Source organism: Bos taurus, chromosome 4 (genome assembly GCF_002263795.3).
Source record: "Bos taurus isolate L1 Dominette 01449 registration number 42190680 breed Hereford chromosome 4, ARS-UCD2.0, whole genome shotgun sequence".
Lineage (NCBI taxonomy): Eukaryota > Metazoa > Chordata > Mammalia > Artiodactyla > Bovidae > Bos > Bos taurus.
In genome coordinates, this window is record NC_037331.1 from 30920578 (window position 1) to 30934745 (window position 14168).

The 14168-nt window shown below is 40.8% G+C and overlaps 1 protein-coding gene across 3 annotated transcripts in view; it reads right to left on the reverse strand.

Annotated features, from left to right (window-relative positions):
* The window catches only part of RAPGEF5 (Rap guanine nucleotide exchange factor 5), a 235203-nt gene that overhangs the window by 12476 nt on the left and 208559 nt on the right, over window positions 1-14168 (reverse strand). For all 3 annotated transcript variants that reach the window (XM_010804110.4, XM_005205289.5, XM_059885819.1), the window contains 4 exons: window positions 8753-8843; window positions 6454-6504; window positions 5554-5641; window positions 415-479 (listed from right to left, as the gene is read on the reverse strand). In XM_010804110.4, the coding sequence (XP_010802412.2) occupies window positions 415-479; window positions 5554-5641; window positions 6454-6504; window positions 8753-8843 (295 nt within the window). The remainder of the gene's footprint in view (window positions 1-414; window positions 480-5553; window positions 5642-6453; window positions 6505-8752; window positions 8844-14168) is intronic.

Genomic DNA, 14168 nt, shown 5'->3' on the forward strand with positions numbered 1-14168 from the left:
GGCAGACCCAATAAATTCCACCTTCGAAGGACATACCTCCCCAGGAGGAGGAGCAGTGCTTGCCAAGACACAGGGAGACACCTTTAAAGCCACAAGGCTCAACTTTACAAGTGTGAATTCCTGCTGACAGGAACCTTACCACTTTAGTTCCAGTTCAGATACATACACTCAACCACTGATGTTAATCTAATGAAGTTCCATTTTCAAAAATAAAAAGCAGATGTTCATACTTGGCTCTCAAAACCTTGGCAGCACACTTCACTTCTTTTTAATTGGGATGCATTTTATTGACAGTACATAACATGCAGCAAATAAATCACCACCAGTCCAATAGAGAATGTCATCTCCCACAGCAAGGAAAGTACGCATTTCCCTTACAGTGGGTAAAAAGAGAAACAGTGAAATTTTACATACCAGTTTTTCAAAGTTGACAAGATTATCCAGAAATGTTTTATTTCCCTCATGAATGAACGTTACATCTGAAAATTAAAAACAAGAAGATGCATGTACCATTAGGAACAGGTCGTGAGTCAGGGCTGGAGAGGTGTAGATGCAGGGCAGCTTATTAATTTTTCTTAAACATTACGGATTATTTCCCGCATTAGACCAGGCAACTTGGAGCTGACTCTGTACAGGATGCAATGTGAGAGGGCATAATTTATGTGTGTAGAGAAAACATTCTAGCATTCACACAAGTGTGTATCTTGCTGTTATACTCTAGGCTTTGACTTCAACCCGCTTAACATAAGCTAACACTATTCTACAACTTAACTGGTCCATTATGTTTTTAGGCCAGAACAGTGAACAGAAAAGAACTGAATACCCAGCAACAAAAAGTATTTTAATATTTATGTATTTGCTTTTTAACAATCCCTGGTAAAGTGAATGGGGTCTGCGTTACTTCAAACATCAAGATTTAGATGTGGATGTTCAAACTTAGATTTCTGGTTCTAAAAGCCAGGGCTGGTGTGGTTATCCCAAGTGAGTGAGGAAAGGGACAGGTTAGAAATGGCAAGGTTTCTGGGTCTATTCAACCACTGGAAAGCCAGTGTCACTGATGAGGACAACGTAAGGAAGGGAGGAGAAGGTGCATTGTCAGAGCAAGGGAGCGTGACATTTGACTTGCGCCTCGCTGCATTTGAAGTGACAGGAGACATTCAAATAAAAACCTCCCTCTGGTTGCAAAACTTACAGGAATGCTTCTTCAAAAGATGGGGACTAGCAACAATGACAGGAGCTAAAGCTCCAAAAGAGGGGTGACTTATAAAAATTCAAACCAGAGGGTGAGTGACTGAACCATAGGGAATCCTCACAGACAAGAATCAAAGTAAGAAATATACTACAATTTAAAGAATGTGCAAATAATCATGTTATATCACAGACATGCAGGGCAAACCAAATGAAAACAATTTTCAAAAATCTTCTTAAAATAACATGATATAAAAGACAGAAGTGAAGAGATTGAATTCCTCTAAATAGAAAGGGAAAGTATTTGCATTTAGTCAAGACTTTGATTCTGCTGGTCCATATGGAGGGCTTCCCTGGTGGCTCAGAGGGTAAAGCGTCTGCCTGCAATGCAGGAGACCTGGGTTCAATCCCTGGGTCAGGAAGATCCCCTGGAGAAGGAAATGGCAACACACTCCAGTACTCTTGCCTAGAATATCCCATGGACAGAGAAGCCTGGTAGACAAACGAAGCCTGGTAGACTACAATCCATGGGATCGCAGACTCACTGAGCGACTTCACTTCACTATGGGGTAATTACAAGGCAGGTGCTTGGGAAACTGGCCTGAAACACACTTAGCTGCTGAGCTTTAAACTGGCCACCAGAGGGCAAGACCAATCACACAATACACTGATACAACCCTTTTCTCAAGGCATCCTTTAAACACAGCTTCCACCCCACCGGACTGCAAGGTTTTCCTAAGGTTTTTTCTTTCCTTTTTTAAACTGATGTTTGAGCAAGAAAACAATTCACCATTACACAGTCATCTGACGAGCTCTCTGGTTATTTTATTATCTTTCACTGTTTTGCTTTCAGAATAGAATCGCAAGCTTCATGTCTCTGACACAATATTTAGAGAAAGAGCAGCCAACACAGCTAACTTGTATTCTTTCTGTACAGCAAGCAAAGCACTGTGTGCACATTGTTTACCTTAAACTCCACCTAGGAGCCTAGTATCTCCTCACTCCCGGAGAATTCAGGTTACAAATGCCCTGTCCAAGTTCTTGGACCACTTCCCCGGTGTTCCAAGGCTTGTCATCCCCACCCTATGTTCCCAAGATGAGGATCATAATACAGCTTATATTTATCATCAGTGTCAGACATGGCACTAACTCATTTAATACTCACAAAAGAGTATAAGGTAAAGTTAAGCAGGAAAGAATGTGAAGAAACAACAGTCCAAAGGCGGATGGAGCACAGCCGGCTCACGACCACAGCTCTGCGTCTCGGAGCCAGGACGCGAGCCCGGGCGGCCCGCTTCCTCTCACCACGGTGCCTCTCTGGTACTCAGAAGGACTTAGACATTTCTTATCATCTATTCCAGTCAATTTGCTGAATTCACTGGATGTGGGGGCCTCTGCAAATTTTACTGTTTCCTTTGTCGCTCATTCTGTCTCTTCCCTCTCCTCTGCCTGGGCGGTCTTGCTTATCCCCAGCTCGCAAGGACTTGTCGAGGTCAGCACACGAGGAAGGAGTCTCTCCTGAGGGTGGGGGCTGGCAGGCTGATGCTGGCATGAGGATGAGGCAGGGAAGGTATGTCTGGCCAGGTAGGGGGAGAAGAGGGGCTGCTGCCCAGGAGAAAGGGGTCAAAATGGCTGCAGGTTTTGATGCAGGTGACTGACAAGTGTGTGATTAGGAAGTCTGAGTTCAATAGGTGGTTGAACTCAAAAACTGGAGTCTCACAACCTGAGTCATGGGTGGGCTGTGAAGCCACTGAGGGTCCCCACCAAGTGCAGTGCCTGAAATGAGTACCTGCCAGACCCCTTTATCTGGAAACACCCAGACATGCTCCTAACATTTTATATAACAGGACTGGGGATGAACTAACTCCATTTGAAGAGATGGCAGGTGAAAAAGAAGGAAAAACATGGAAGCACCTCAATCTTCCTTTTATTTACACAACTCCACAAATCTGCAATAACAATCTGCCCTTGAAGATACAGATACAACCTCAGTTTAACGTCAGACACCGGTTGACTATTCACTCTACTGGAAGGATTACCATCTCCCCAAACACCATGACATAGATTACTCAACTGCTTTTGACCTTTAGCTCAGCTGGAACCTTTCTTCAACACTTACTCAGGGTTTCCTGGTCACTACTTTCTGAACTGGACTCCACAGTAGGGGGAAAGTAAATCAGAAGTGAGAAATTCACAGGCAAATAGATAAGCTGATAGCTGGAAGCATTTTTAGGTTATGTGCTTACTTTGATAACCTGCATGTCATTAGGAACTGACTAACTCAAAAAATGAAATATGGGAGCCCAAATCCTTCCTAATACCCAAGAAGTTTAATCTGGTCTCTTTCTCTAAACAAAAGCAATCCAAAGCAAGAGGCACAAGAGAAGAGGGCTGGGAAATTTTCATGAAAAAGTTGCTTGTTCTAAAGTAGTTTACTGCAAATTTTAAAATAATTTTGCAGTTACTAAAGCTAAGAATTAATGTTGTATATGTTTTCCAAAATGTCTTACCACAGATGTGATACATACATATTTAAAAGTGTCATCCTATTTTTCCTTTTGAAATTATTTCAGACAAAAATAGTAACTTTAAATGCAATAGAGTGCCAATATTATTTATTTTTATAATGACAAAAATAAAGATAAAGGAAAAACAAGTGAGCTTGTTTTTAAAATTCAAGAGCTTTCAGTGAGAAAAAAAAGGGGGGGGGGCAAAAGTTTAATTTGCTAGAATGAATGAGACAATGTATTTTCAGTAGAAAAAAGAGAAGTTTGTTTTGCTGCCAACAAAGAGCTCTAGATAAACTCAGTAGAGCAGAAAATTGCATCCAAGCTAAGACATAAGTGTGAGGCACCTGACTGCATTAAATATTTTTGGGGAAAACCCACTACTATATAGCAGGAGGCTCAGCTCACATCTAAATTAAAGGGACAATGCTGACCATTTTCTAATCACCTTAAAAACATCTATTGTTTCAAAATTTTGTCTTTCTAAAATCAATTCCTTTCCCAGATCTGTGTTCCTTTCCTATTTTTCCTATTTGTGTCTACATGATTCTAAGTTTTACTTTCCACATGCCACCACTCCCACTCTCCAGCTGGTGTTTTATTTTAAATAAAAATCACAAGCCCGAATAAACTTATCTTAGAAATAAAAATGAAGAATCAAATGAACTTTTTAAAGTTGTTTTTCTGGCTTTACAATCTTTCCTTGTTTCATCCATTTACAGTTCTCAGAATGCTTTGAGCTCGAGTGAAGCAGTCCATGTGCTTCATTGTCCTAACTGTCCTAATACATTACCGTTTCACAGAAATTCTTGCTTTACACTAGATGAAGACTAGATAAACAGCTGCAAGAATGTACAGCAACTCAAAAGCTCTCCAAGCTCTGGCTGTTCTCAGGAGAAGCCGAAAAAGTTTATTTTCGGCTTTACTGCCAGTGGGTCTGGCGATTGAGAGGCAGCAGAGGACACGGCCCGGCCAACCAGTTCCCAGGTACTTCATTTTCCAGGCAATTCCACCACACTTATGAGTGTAGGCGCTAGGGCCTGACCCCGCAGAAGGTATAAGCCTCTGAAGGGTGCAAGCAATATAAAAGAGTACTCCTATAAAAATTCCTTGAAAAGAATCAAAATAAGACCAAGAGAAATGACCAAACCCCTTGTCCTGGAAAGCACACGGGTGGGATATACACTGAATGTCAGAAGCATGGGCCTGATGAAAACAAACTTCCCTTTCACTAATCCCCTTGGTTTGAAAGAGACCATCAAGATCTCATTAATAAGTTTAACTAACATGTTTCATGATGACTGATCTGCTGCTCTACAGAAGAGAAGTTAGTTGACTAACTTGCAGCTATCACATACTATCCCAACTGGATTCACTCCTGGAAAGAAGAAAGTACATTCTCTACCAAAACTTTTCACACATGACACTGCTTGTGTTGACTGAAGGTTTTTCTCACACAGCAGCAGGCCATGGGCTGAATCTCTGAAATTTAGGTTGCAAACAAAGAACATAACTGATCACCACTTGGATTCTTCATGCCAGCCTTATTCTTGGCTGAGTTAAGTGGACTGTAGACTCAAATAAGACAAGGCTTAGCAGCAGAATAAAGCAAAAACACAAACAGTTCCAGTGCCAAGTTTTGTGAGTCAAGTGAAAATACTTTGATGTCTGCTTAAGAACAATTAAGCATTTCAGGTGTCTCAGAAAGAAGCAAACATGTGAAAACAGTCACAAGCCAACAGTTAGGTTGGAATGACAAAAATAAAGAAACTGAGATTCCTTTCCTCGCCCTCCGTAGTCAGAGTGATAAATTTCTGGAAGATGGAATTACATAGCATAAAAGACAGATAATTGTTACCTTTAAGCAATAACGGCATGAAGGGGATTTTGGGTGGCTTCATTTTCTTGAATGCGTCTCGGTAGGCTTTGTGATTCAGGGATGGATCCTGCCGAACCAAGCAGATTACAAAGAGAAAGAAAAATCAATGTGCTATAGAAACAATTCTAAATCTATTTTCGCTGTTACAATTTGAACATGATTTAGACATAGAGTGGTTCTTCCTAAGAACAAAGTAGATAAAGGTTTCCTAGGAGAATAAACTCACTAAATTAGGGCAGGAAATCTAGGCAATGAATGAAAGTCAAGTTACTGGTTGACGATAATGGGAAATGACTGCCAAAGAGAGACACCTTTTGATTGCCCTATTATTTTCCCTCCAATAGGTTCCTTAAGTACAGTTTCCTCTCCATAATTTCTATCATGAGGTAAACCCAAAGTCTTTTGTTAGGCACACCTCAAAGAAAAACTGCCCTCATAATGCACAGATAATGCAGAGAAAACAAAAGAACATTTTTGTTGTGTTCTGAAAAGAAACTGCACATTTTGTTATCTCAAAGATACAAGGAATGATAAAAAGGAGAAATGGTAAAAAGAAAAAAAGAATAATGCATAAGAATTGCATAGTAAATTTAAACTAGCTAATTTCATAGGTTTTGAAATGGACTGTACTGAAAAATGTGCCTTCTGAATATCACACCAAAAAGACCATTCTCGCTACCTTTTTCCATGGAGAGGAAGAAGCAGTAACCATTACCCTCCTTCACTCCATTAAGAAGCAAAGCTACCTGTTCATATACAGGTGCACTAGTCTAAGCTACCTGACATGGCAGAATGGAGATATTGACCACTGAAATCTAGGAAGAAATCTGAGGCTAACTATCAGTTTGAAGAGTAAGTCCACTATGCTCAACTACTTACTGTTAAACTTTCAAGTTCAGAGAAAAGTTTCTTAAACTTCCCAGGGATTTTCTAAAAACAAACAAACAGAAAAAGAAAAGGTCAAAAGAAGTCAGTTATTTTGAGAGGAATGTTCATTAAGTTGCACTATATACTTCACATTTCTGAACATAAATCCCTCTATCAACTGGTTCTACCTTGATTGCTTCTCATTACTCAATTTTCATCATTCCTTAATGTGATGTTCCTTGGGAATGTTGCTAAAGACAGTTTAAAATGAATAGCAGCCACAGGATTTAGGAATCCAACTTAAGACAGTCCACACACTGGTGATCTTTTCATGAAAGCTTGGATTTCAGTTCTGTATCCTACCCTTGACAAACGCTCTCACCTTCTTAAATGGTCTTGTTGAGTGGGAAGTAATAATGTTGACTGATATTTTTTGTATAAATGATATAATGATGTTTCACAGCAGAGGTTTAAATAGTGAAAGGCCATGAAAACCCTCATTGATGAGGCCTGTACTTTAGTGGGTAGAATCACCAAACTGGAAAGATCACCCATGCAAACAGTGGCCTGAAGACTGACAGGGGATGGAAACGTACACTGTCCTCCCAAATAAGAATTTGGGCCTAAGGAAGAAGGGCCTGGGATTTCCCAGCCTGCCCTTACTCTGGTGAAGTAGGAAAGCCAGACGTCTCGGTAGTCAGTCAGAGTTTGAATTCTGACTCTGCCCTCTTTCTAGCTGTGTGACTGCAGCCAGTCTCCACGTTCTCTGATTGAAATGGAGACTACTCACAGGAAACGTACAGTCGACAGTTGGTGCTCGGCAAATTTCAGCACGTAACACTTACGAGTGTTCTACAAAATGTGTGGGATTTTCTGTTTCCAAAACAAATCAAAACAATGAGGTAAACCCTTACAATAACTACACTTTTAAATATCAATTTGATAATTCTGAATATGGACTCAACAACACAGGTTATTCAACCTGTTTGGAAACTACTGTTACACACACCAACACATACGTATTAATAAATGGATGATAAATGCGAAACGATAAAATGCAGACACCTGCAACTATTCTTCTGAGCTGCATACCTGAGTATTTTGGATATCCCACAAAAATGTCTCAGTTGCGCGTCAAACTCAACGCATCTAGGGCCAAACTGATCTACTCAAGGGGTCAGCCATGGGCCAAATATGACCCCATGCTTTTGTAAATAAAGTTTTATTGGAGCATGGCCATGCTCATCATTTACAGACTAAACAGGGCTTGCACTTCAATAGGAGACTTGAGTCATGCCAATGGAAACAACATGCCAAAAAAAAAATTCACCATCTGGCCCTTTACCCCAAATGACTGCTGACCTCTCTTCTAGTTCCTGAAACCAACTTTTCCTCTATTGACTACTTAGGCCAGTGTGATCATTTTCCAGGCCTAGAAACACTGAAGTCATCAGCTCAAGTGGGCGTCTCTCTCTGAGAACCCAATGGCCTTGATCATACAACAGTGACAGGCAGAACCAGGATTTGGGAGACCTGGAACATATAACATTTTGTGGGCCCTCTTTTTTAATAAAAAAAAAGAATATAAAACTACTTTTGTAAATTTTGCAAAGATATCTGCCATCCACGTGAACATACTGCCAGGAATATTGCAAATGAGAGGCCTGGTAGCTTAAATTCATAAGCATCTCAGCAAATCTGCCTCTGGACAAACGGAGCTTTTGAAAGGACCAACATGAAACTGTAACCATGCCATCACGGAGAAAAACAGAAAACTAATTCAAGTTAGGAGGCATTTTTCAATTTTTGTTTCTTTCATATATATTATAGAACCATTTTGAAGACCACTTGATCAAAATATTTCCTAACACCTTTTAAATATAGCAGTGTGTACATGCCTATCTCAAACTCCCAAACTATCCCCCACAACCAACCATAAGCTAAAATGGATAACCAATAATGTATAGCACATAGAACTCTGCTCAGTTGGGGCAGCCTGGATGGGAGGGGAGTTTGGGGGAGAATGGATACATGGATATGTATAACTGAGTCCCTTCACTGCTCACCTGAAACTATCACAGCATTGTTAATCAGCTGTACCCCAATACAATATAAAAAGTTTAAGGAGAAAAACAGTTCCTAAGGACTTGAGACACTAATTTATAACATTTGTTTCTAGTGGTACTTCTCTCATTTAAACCATTTAAATCAATTTACTTTAAATAAGGACTTTTCGGTGGAACATTTCCCATTCAGTGTTATTTGTCCTCTCCCACCCACTCCATCCCTGCCATGGACCCCCAAGGCTCACCTCCCAGGTCTGAGATAGCCGGCTCACAGAAGCAGTGTTGAGACCCATCACGATAGCAAAGAAGGAGTTCAGGTTTCTCTGGGCTTTGCAGCTGTGGATTAAAGAAAGCAGGAGGCACTGTTAGGCAACATCCTTTTGCCAGATGAGCACAAAAGATAAAGCTGCCAAGACTCTCCTAGGCCACAGGGTTCAGCCTCTAGGGAGGGGCTGAACTCTGCTCCATGACCCATGTGCCCCTGGGAGAGGAGTGGTACCTGCTGCACAAAAACAAATTCAAATACTTCCGCTCATCATTGCCTTTAGGAAAAGACCTGTGCTTTTTAAAAAACTTAATTAATTTAATTGGAGGGTAATTACAACATTGCAATGGCCTCTGCCATACATCAACATGAATGGGCCACAGGCACACATGTGTCCCCTCCCTCCTGAATCCCCCGCACCCCGCCACGTCCCTCCTCACCCTACCCCTCAAGGCTGTCGCAGAGCACTGGCTTTGGGTGCCCTGCACCACACACCAAACTCCTACTGGCTGTCTATTCTATACGGTAAAGTATATGTTTCAGTGCTAATCTCTCAAATCATCTCACCCTCTCCTTCTTCCACTGTGTCCAAAAGTCTGTTCTTTATGTCTGTGTCTCCTTTGATGCTCTGCACGTAGGAGCATCAGTACTATCTTTCTAGATTTCATATACATGCATTAATGTACAATATGTCTTTCTCTTTCTGACTTACTTCACTCTGTATAATAGGCTCCAGGTTCATCCATCTCAGTAGAACTGACGCAAATGTGGTCCTTTGCATAGCTGCATAATATCCCACTGTATATATGTACCACAACTTCCTTTTCCATTCGTCTGCTGATGGACACCTAGGTTGCTTCCATGTCCTAGATACTGTAACTAGTGCTGCAATAAACATCAGGGTACATGTATCTTTTTCAATTCTGGTTTCCTCAGGGTATATGTCCAGTAGTGGGATTGCTGGATCATTTAGGGCTGCCCTCATAGCTCAGCCAGTGAAGAGTCTGCCTGCAGTGCAGGAAATGCGGGTTTGATTCCTGGGTTGGGAAGATCCCCTGGAGAAGGAAATGACAACCCATTCCCGTATTCTTGCCTGGAGAATCCCATGGACAGAGGAGCCTGGTGGGCTACAGTTTATGGGGTGGCAAGAGTCGGACATGAATGAGTGACTAAGCATGCATGGTAGTTTTATTCTTAGTTTTTTAGGGAATCTCCATACTGTTATCCATAGTGGTTGTATCAGTTTGCATTCCCACCAATAGTGTAAGAGGGTTAGCCAAAGCAATCTTGAGAAAGAAGAATGGAACTGGAGAAATCAACCTTCCTGATTTCAGACTATACTATACAGCTACAGTCATCAAGAAGTATGGTACTAGCACAAAACCAAATCTAGACCAATGGAACAAGATGTAAAGCCCAGAGATAAATCCACACACCTATAGGAACTTTATCTTTGACAAAAGGGAAAAAATATATATAATGGCAAAAAGACAGTGTCTTCAACAAGTGGTGCTGGGAAAACTGGTCAACTATGTGTAAAAGAATGAAATCAGAACACTACTAATGCCATATGCAAAAATAAACTGAAAGCGGATTAAAGACTTAAAATACCAGAGCAGAAACTAAAAAACTCCGAGAGGAAAACATAGGCAAAACACTCTCTGACATAAATCATAGGAAGATCCTCTATGACTCACCTCCTACAGAAATGGAAATAAATACAAAAATAAACAAATGGGCCCTAATTAAACTTCAAAGCTTTAGTACAATGAAGAAAACTGTAAGGTGAAAAAACAACCTTCTGAATGGGAGAAAATAACAGCAACAAGGCAACTGACAAGGAATTAATTTCCAAAATATACAAGCAGCTCAATACCAGAAAACCAAACCACCCAATCAAAAAGTGGACATAAGACCTAAACAGACATTTCTCCAAAGATGTGTGCTCTTGGTACCCTCTGGACACTTCAAGATTCCTTCTTTTAAAAAATCTGTTTTGGATGCATTTACAATTTCAACTGAAAGCTCTGACGTTCCTGTTTCTTCACAGATCCCAGACTCATTATAATAGCTCCTGGGTCTTGTCTCTTTAATCTGTATGTTGCCTTTCTTTTTTTGACAAGTCCTCTTATCTCATAGGTCTAAGCTCCCCTCCTATTACATTTAGACATTATTTCCTTTTCTCTCAACAAAATAGCTACTATATTATGCATATACTTATATATTTAAAGTATGGCATATATTATGTGGACACTGTCCCATATTTCTAATTTGAGGAAAAAAGGAATATAATGCAAAACAAGACCATGTCAAGCTCCAATAACTCTGGAAAGTTATCTGCTCTGTAGAATGTCAATCTTGCCCTTCAACTTAGTTGGTCGAAACTCCACTAATTTTCAAAGCCAGCTGAGGGGGTTTGATCCAGCAGAGGGAGGATGGGCTTCCAGGTCAGCCATCCCAAACACTCCTTAGTCTGGGATGAATTAGAAAACAGCTTCTCTGAGGCAAGTTTTTAAAATTAAAAAATTATCCTAATTACATAGGAAAGAAATATGAAAGTGCTTAGCAGCAATAAAAAGTACCTAATGTGATTTGACTAAGCTGTCCTCGGGTGTCATTTCTTCCATGACACCTCCACCAATGGCTCAGATGGAATTTGGGAACAGTGTATATACATCTCTGTATCCTGCTTTTTCAGGTATACACTCTTATATATTATGGGTTCTTGACTGTTATCATTAACGGCTATAGAACACTTCATCAAAAACATATTTAAATAAATTTAAAAATGTATTCTCTTATTGTTGATGTTTAAATTATTTTCAATTCAACACAATTCAATACAGAACGCTACAATAAATATCTTTTGCATATAAAACTTTTTACTGTCTGATTTTTTAAATTAAGTTATACTTCAAGTCATTACATGATTGATCAAAGCAATCATGACTTTAAGATTCTTGAACATATTAATAACTTCTGTTTCCCAAAACTATACCAATTTCCAGTCGCACAGGTGTGTGTACGGGAGCAGGGTTCCTGAGTTCAGGACCAGGAAACGATTCTGGGCTCTGAAGTGGTAATATACAGAGCTGGCTGTGCCCTGACTGGTCCCGCCTAAACCCGTCTGCTCCTGGAGCCAGTTCTGTGCACTGGACACTGCCCAGGACAGCTGCGCCTGGGCGGCAAGGCAGTGGGGGTCGCCCACGGGGAGCATTTCGGAAGTTTCAGTCTCCTTGATAGGGGAACCTGGGAAGGCACCGTAGCCTATACACCTGCTGTCCAAAGCAACCGGATGAACACAGCCCTGCAAGCCCCTCACTGCTGGGTCTGCAGGGGGCACGGTCTGTCCCTTTCACAGTCTTTCTGTCCAACTTTGGACTCTGCCTATGGTTTCCTGATAGGCACGAGGACTTGATATTCAGTCTAACTGGCCCTTCATCTGGTTTCTGCCAATGTTCTCCCAGGTGGAGCCTGCTTGGTATTATCCATGAATAAACAAACAGGACACTTTCCTGGCCTATGGTTGAAAAGTCCACCTGTTTCTAAGAGATAAAGGAGCCTAAAGGTATCAATACTGCAATTCTGCCTTTCTTCTGCCCTTTGTTCCCTCATTCCACCCTCCTGTCTCATCTCACCCTGGCAAGCTCAGGCCAGCCAGGGCAGACTCGAGTCAGCTCCATCTCTTCATGTGATGATGCTGGGCGCCTCTGCTGAGGGCCCTGTGGTGAGAACAGCCCCATCCCTGTGCCAGAAGCATCTCAGCTGGATACTCTCCCTTTCTCCCCCTCCTCCCACCGTAGTGCATGATGGGAGCCCCACTGGCTCTGTCATTTCCAACTAGACATTTTTATACTCTGTCCAACACTCAAATGCACAGTATACAGCAAAACTTTCAGATAGCATTTGTTGGAGTTGAAAAGAAGACCCTGGGGGCAAATCATTTTATTATTATTCACTATAAACAGTATACTATCTGCTTTTATATTAAAAAATCATTTAGCTACAAAAAAATCTTTAGATGTAATTCTCATCTTTTTATCTTCTATCTCCCCATAAACAATTTTCCTGGTTCAGATTTTTCAGTCATATTTAAAATTTTAAAAATCCACAAACAATAAATATCTGAATGTAAAAAGAAAAAAAAATGAATATACGGATGACTTACTTCTCTATAAGACAAATTGATACGGCACAAATATCGGTCACCACTCCCATCTGGAGTCCTCTTTAGCCAAGGTTCATTCATTCCAAGGTAAGAACAGACTGACACTAAAACATTCAGTTTAGCAAACACTCCTTTGTCTGAAGAAATAAAATCCACTCAATCCACAGAGGTGGGGGATGGGATTGGTAAGAAGGAAGGAAACATGAATATGCGAATAGGATGCCTTAGGCAGGGAAGGCACTGCATGAGCATGAAAATTAACTGTTTTCCTGGGGCTATCTGTACCAGTGTGATTATGAAGAATTTAACTTTATGTTTCTGTTGGAATTCTGTTCTATGGGCCAGGAATAGAGGCCAGCACAGCAAATCATTCAAGAGCATAGGGCCATATGGAGAAGATGTGAACATACATACTTCATTTCCCTGAGGACAGCTATGATCTTAGACTGGGAACTAAGCTATGTGGTGTCATTTTACTCCTTGGGATATTAGTGTCCCATTTCACCAAGTAGTTGGCTTTTATAAGAATGTTCTGGACCACAAAGAGCCTCATCTTTAGGAAGTTCATAGGTATTATAGAAAATGTACTGACTGAATTAAAAAAAAAAAAAAAAGAGCATTCATTCATAAAAGTAGTCTAAGATTCAGGTATATAAAGAATCCTGGTGCCTTTCAATTCAGTCCAAACTCTTCAACCTGAAATCCAATATCTTTTACAGTTTGGCCCCATCTTCCCTTTAAGCTTGGTCTCCCACAGCTTCCTCATAAATACCTTCCACTCAGGCCAAACTGGATGAGGTTCCTTTTCCAGACCACATGCTCTCTGCCTCCCATCAACTTCTCTGCTTCTCTCTTGTGAGTTTGAACTCCATGGAGAGTGTACTCCTGAATTTTTATCTAGAATTCAAAATGCTACTTCTTCCCAATGTTTTTCTAATCCTCCTTTCCCATTCCCTTGGCATAGAAGCTTCCCGTCCTCTAAAGACCCTGAAAGAACTTCATCTCATGGTAGGGAACCCTTGGGTTCTATTTTGCAATGAGCCATTGGAGTTATAGAAAGTATTCCCCTGCCCAGCAGATCGCAAAGTTCTCAAAGGCAGGTATTGGGTGTAGCTGCATTCTGATTCCCCCATAATACCCTACACAGACGTGCAAACATAATGAGTGATCAATACAGATTTCCTAAATATATTACACTGACATGTACCCAAAAACTGTTTGATATAAA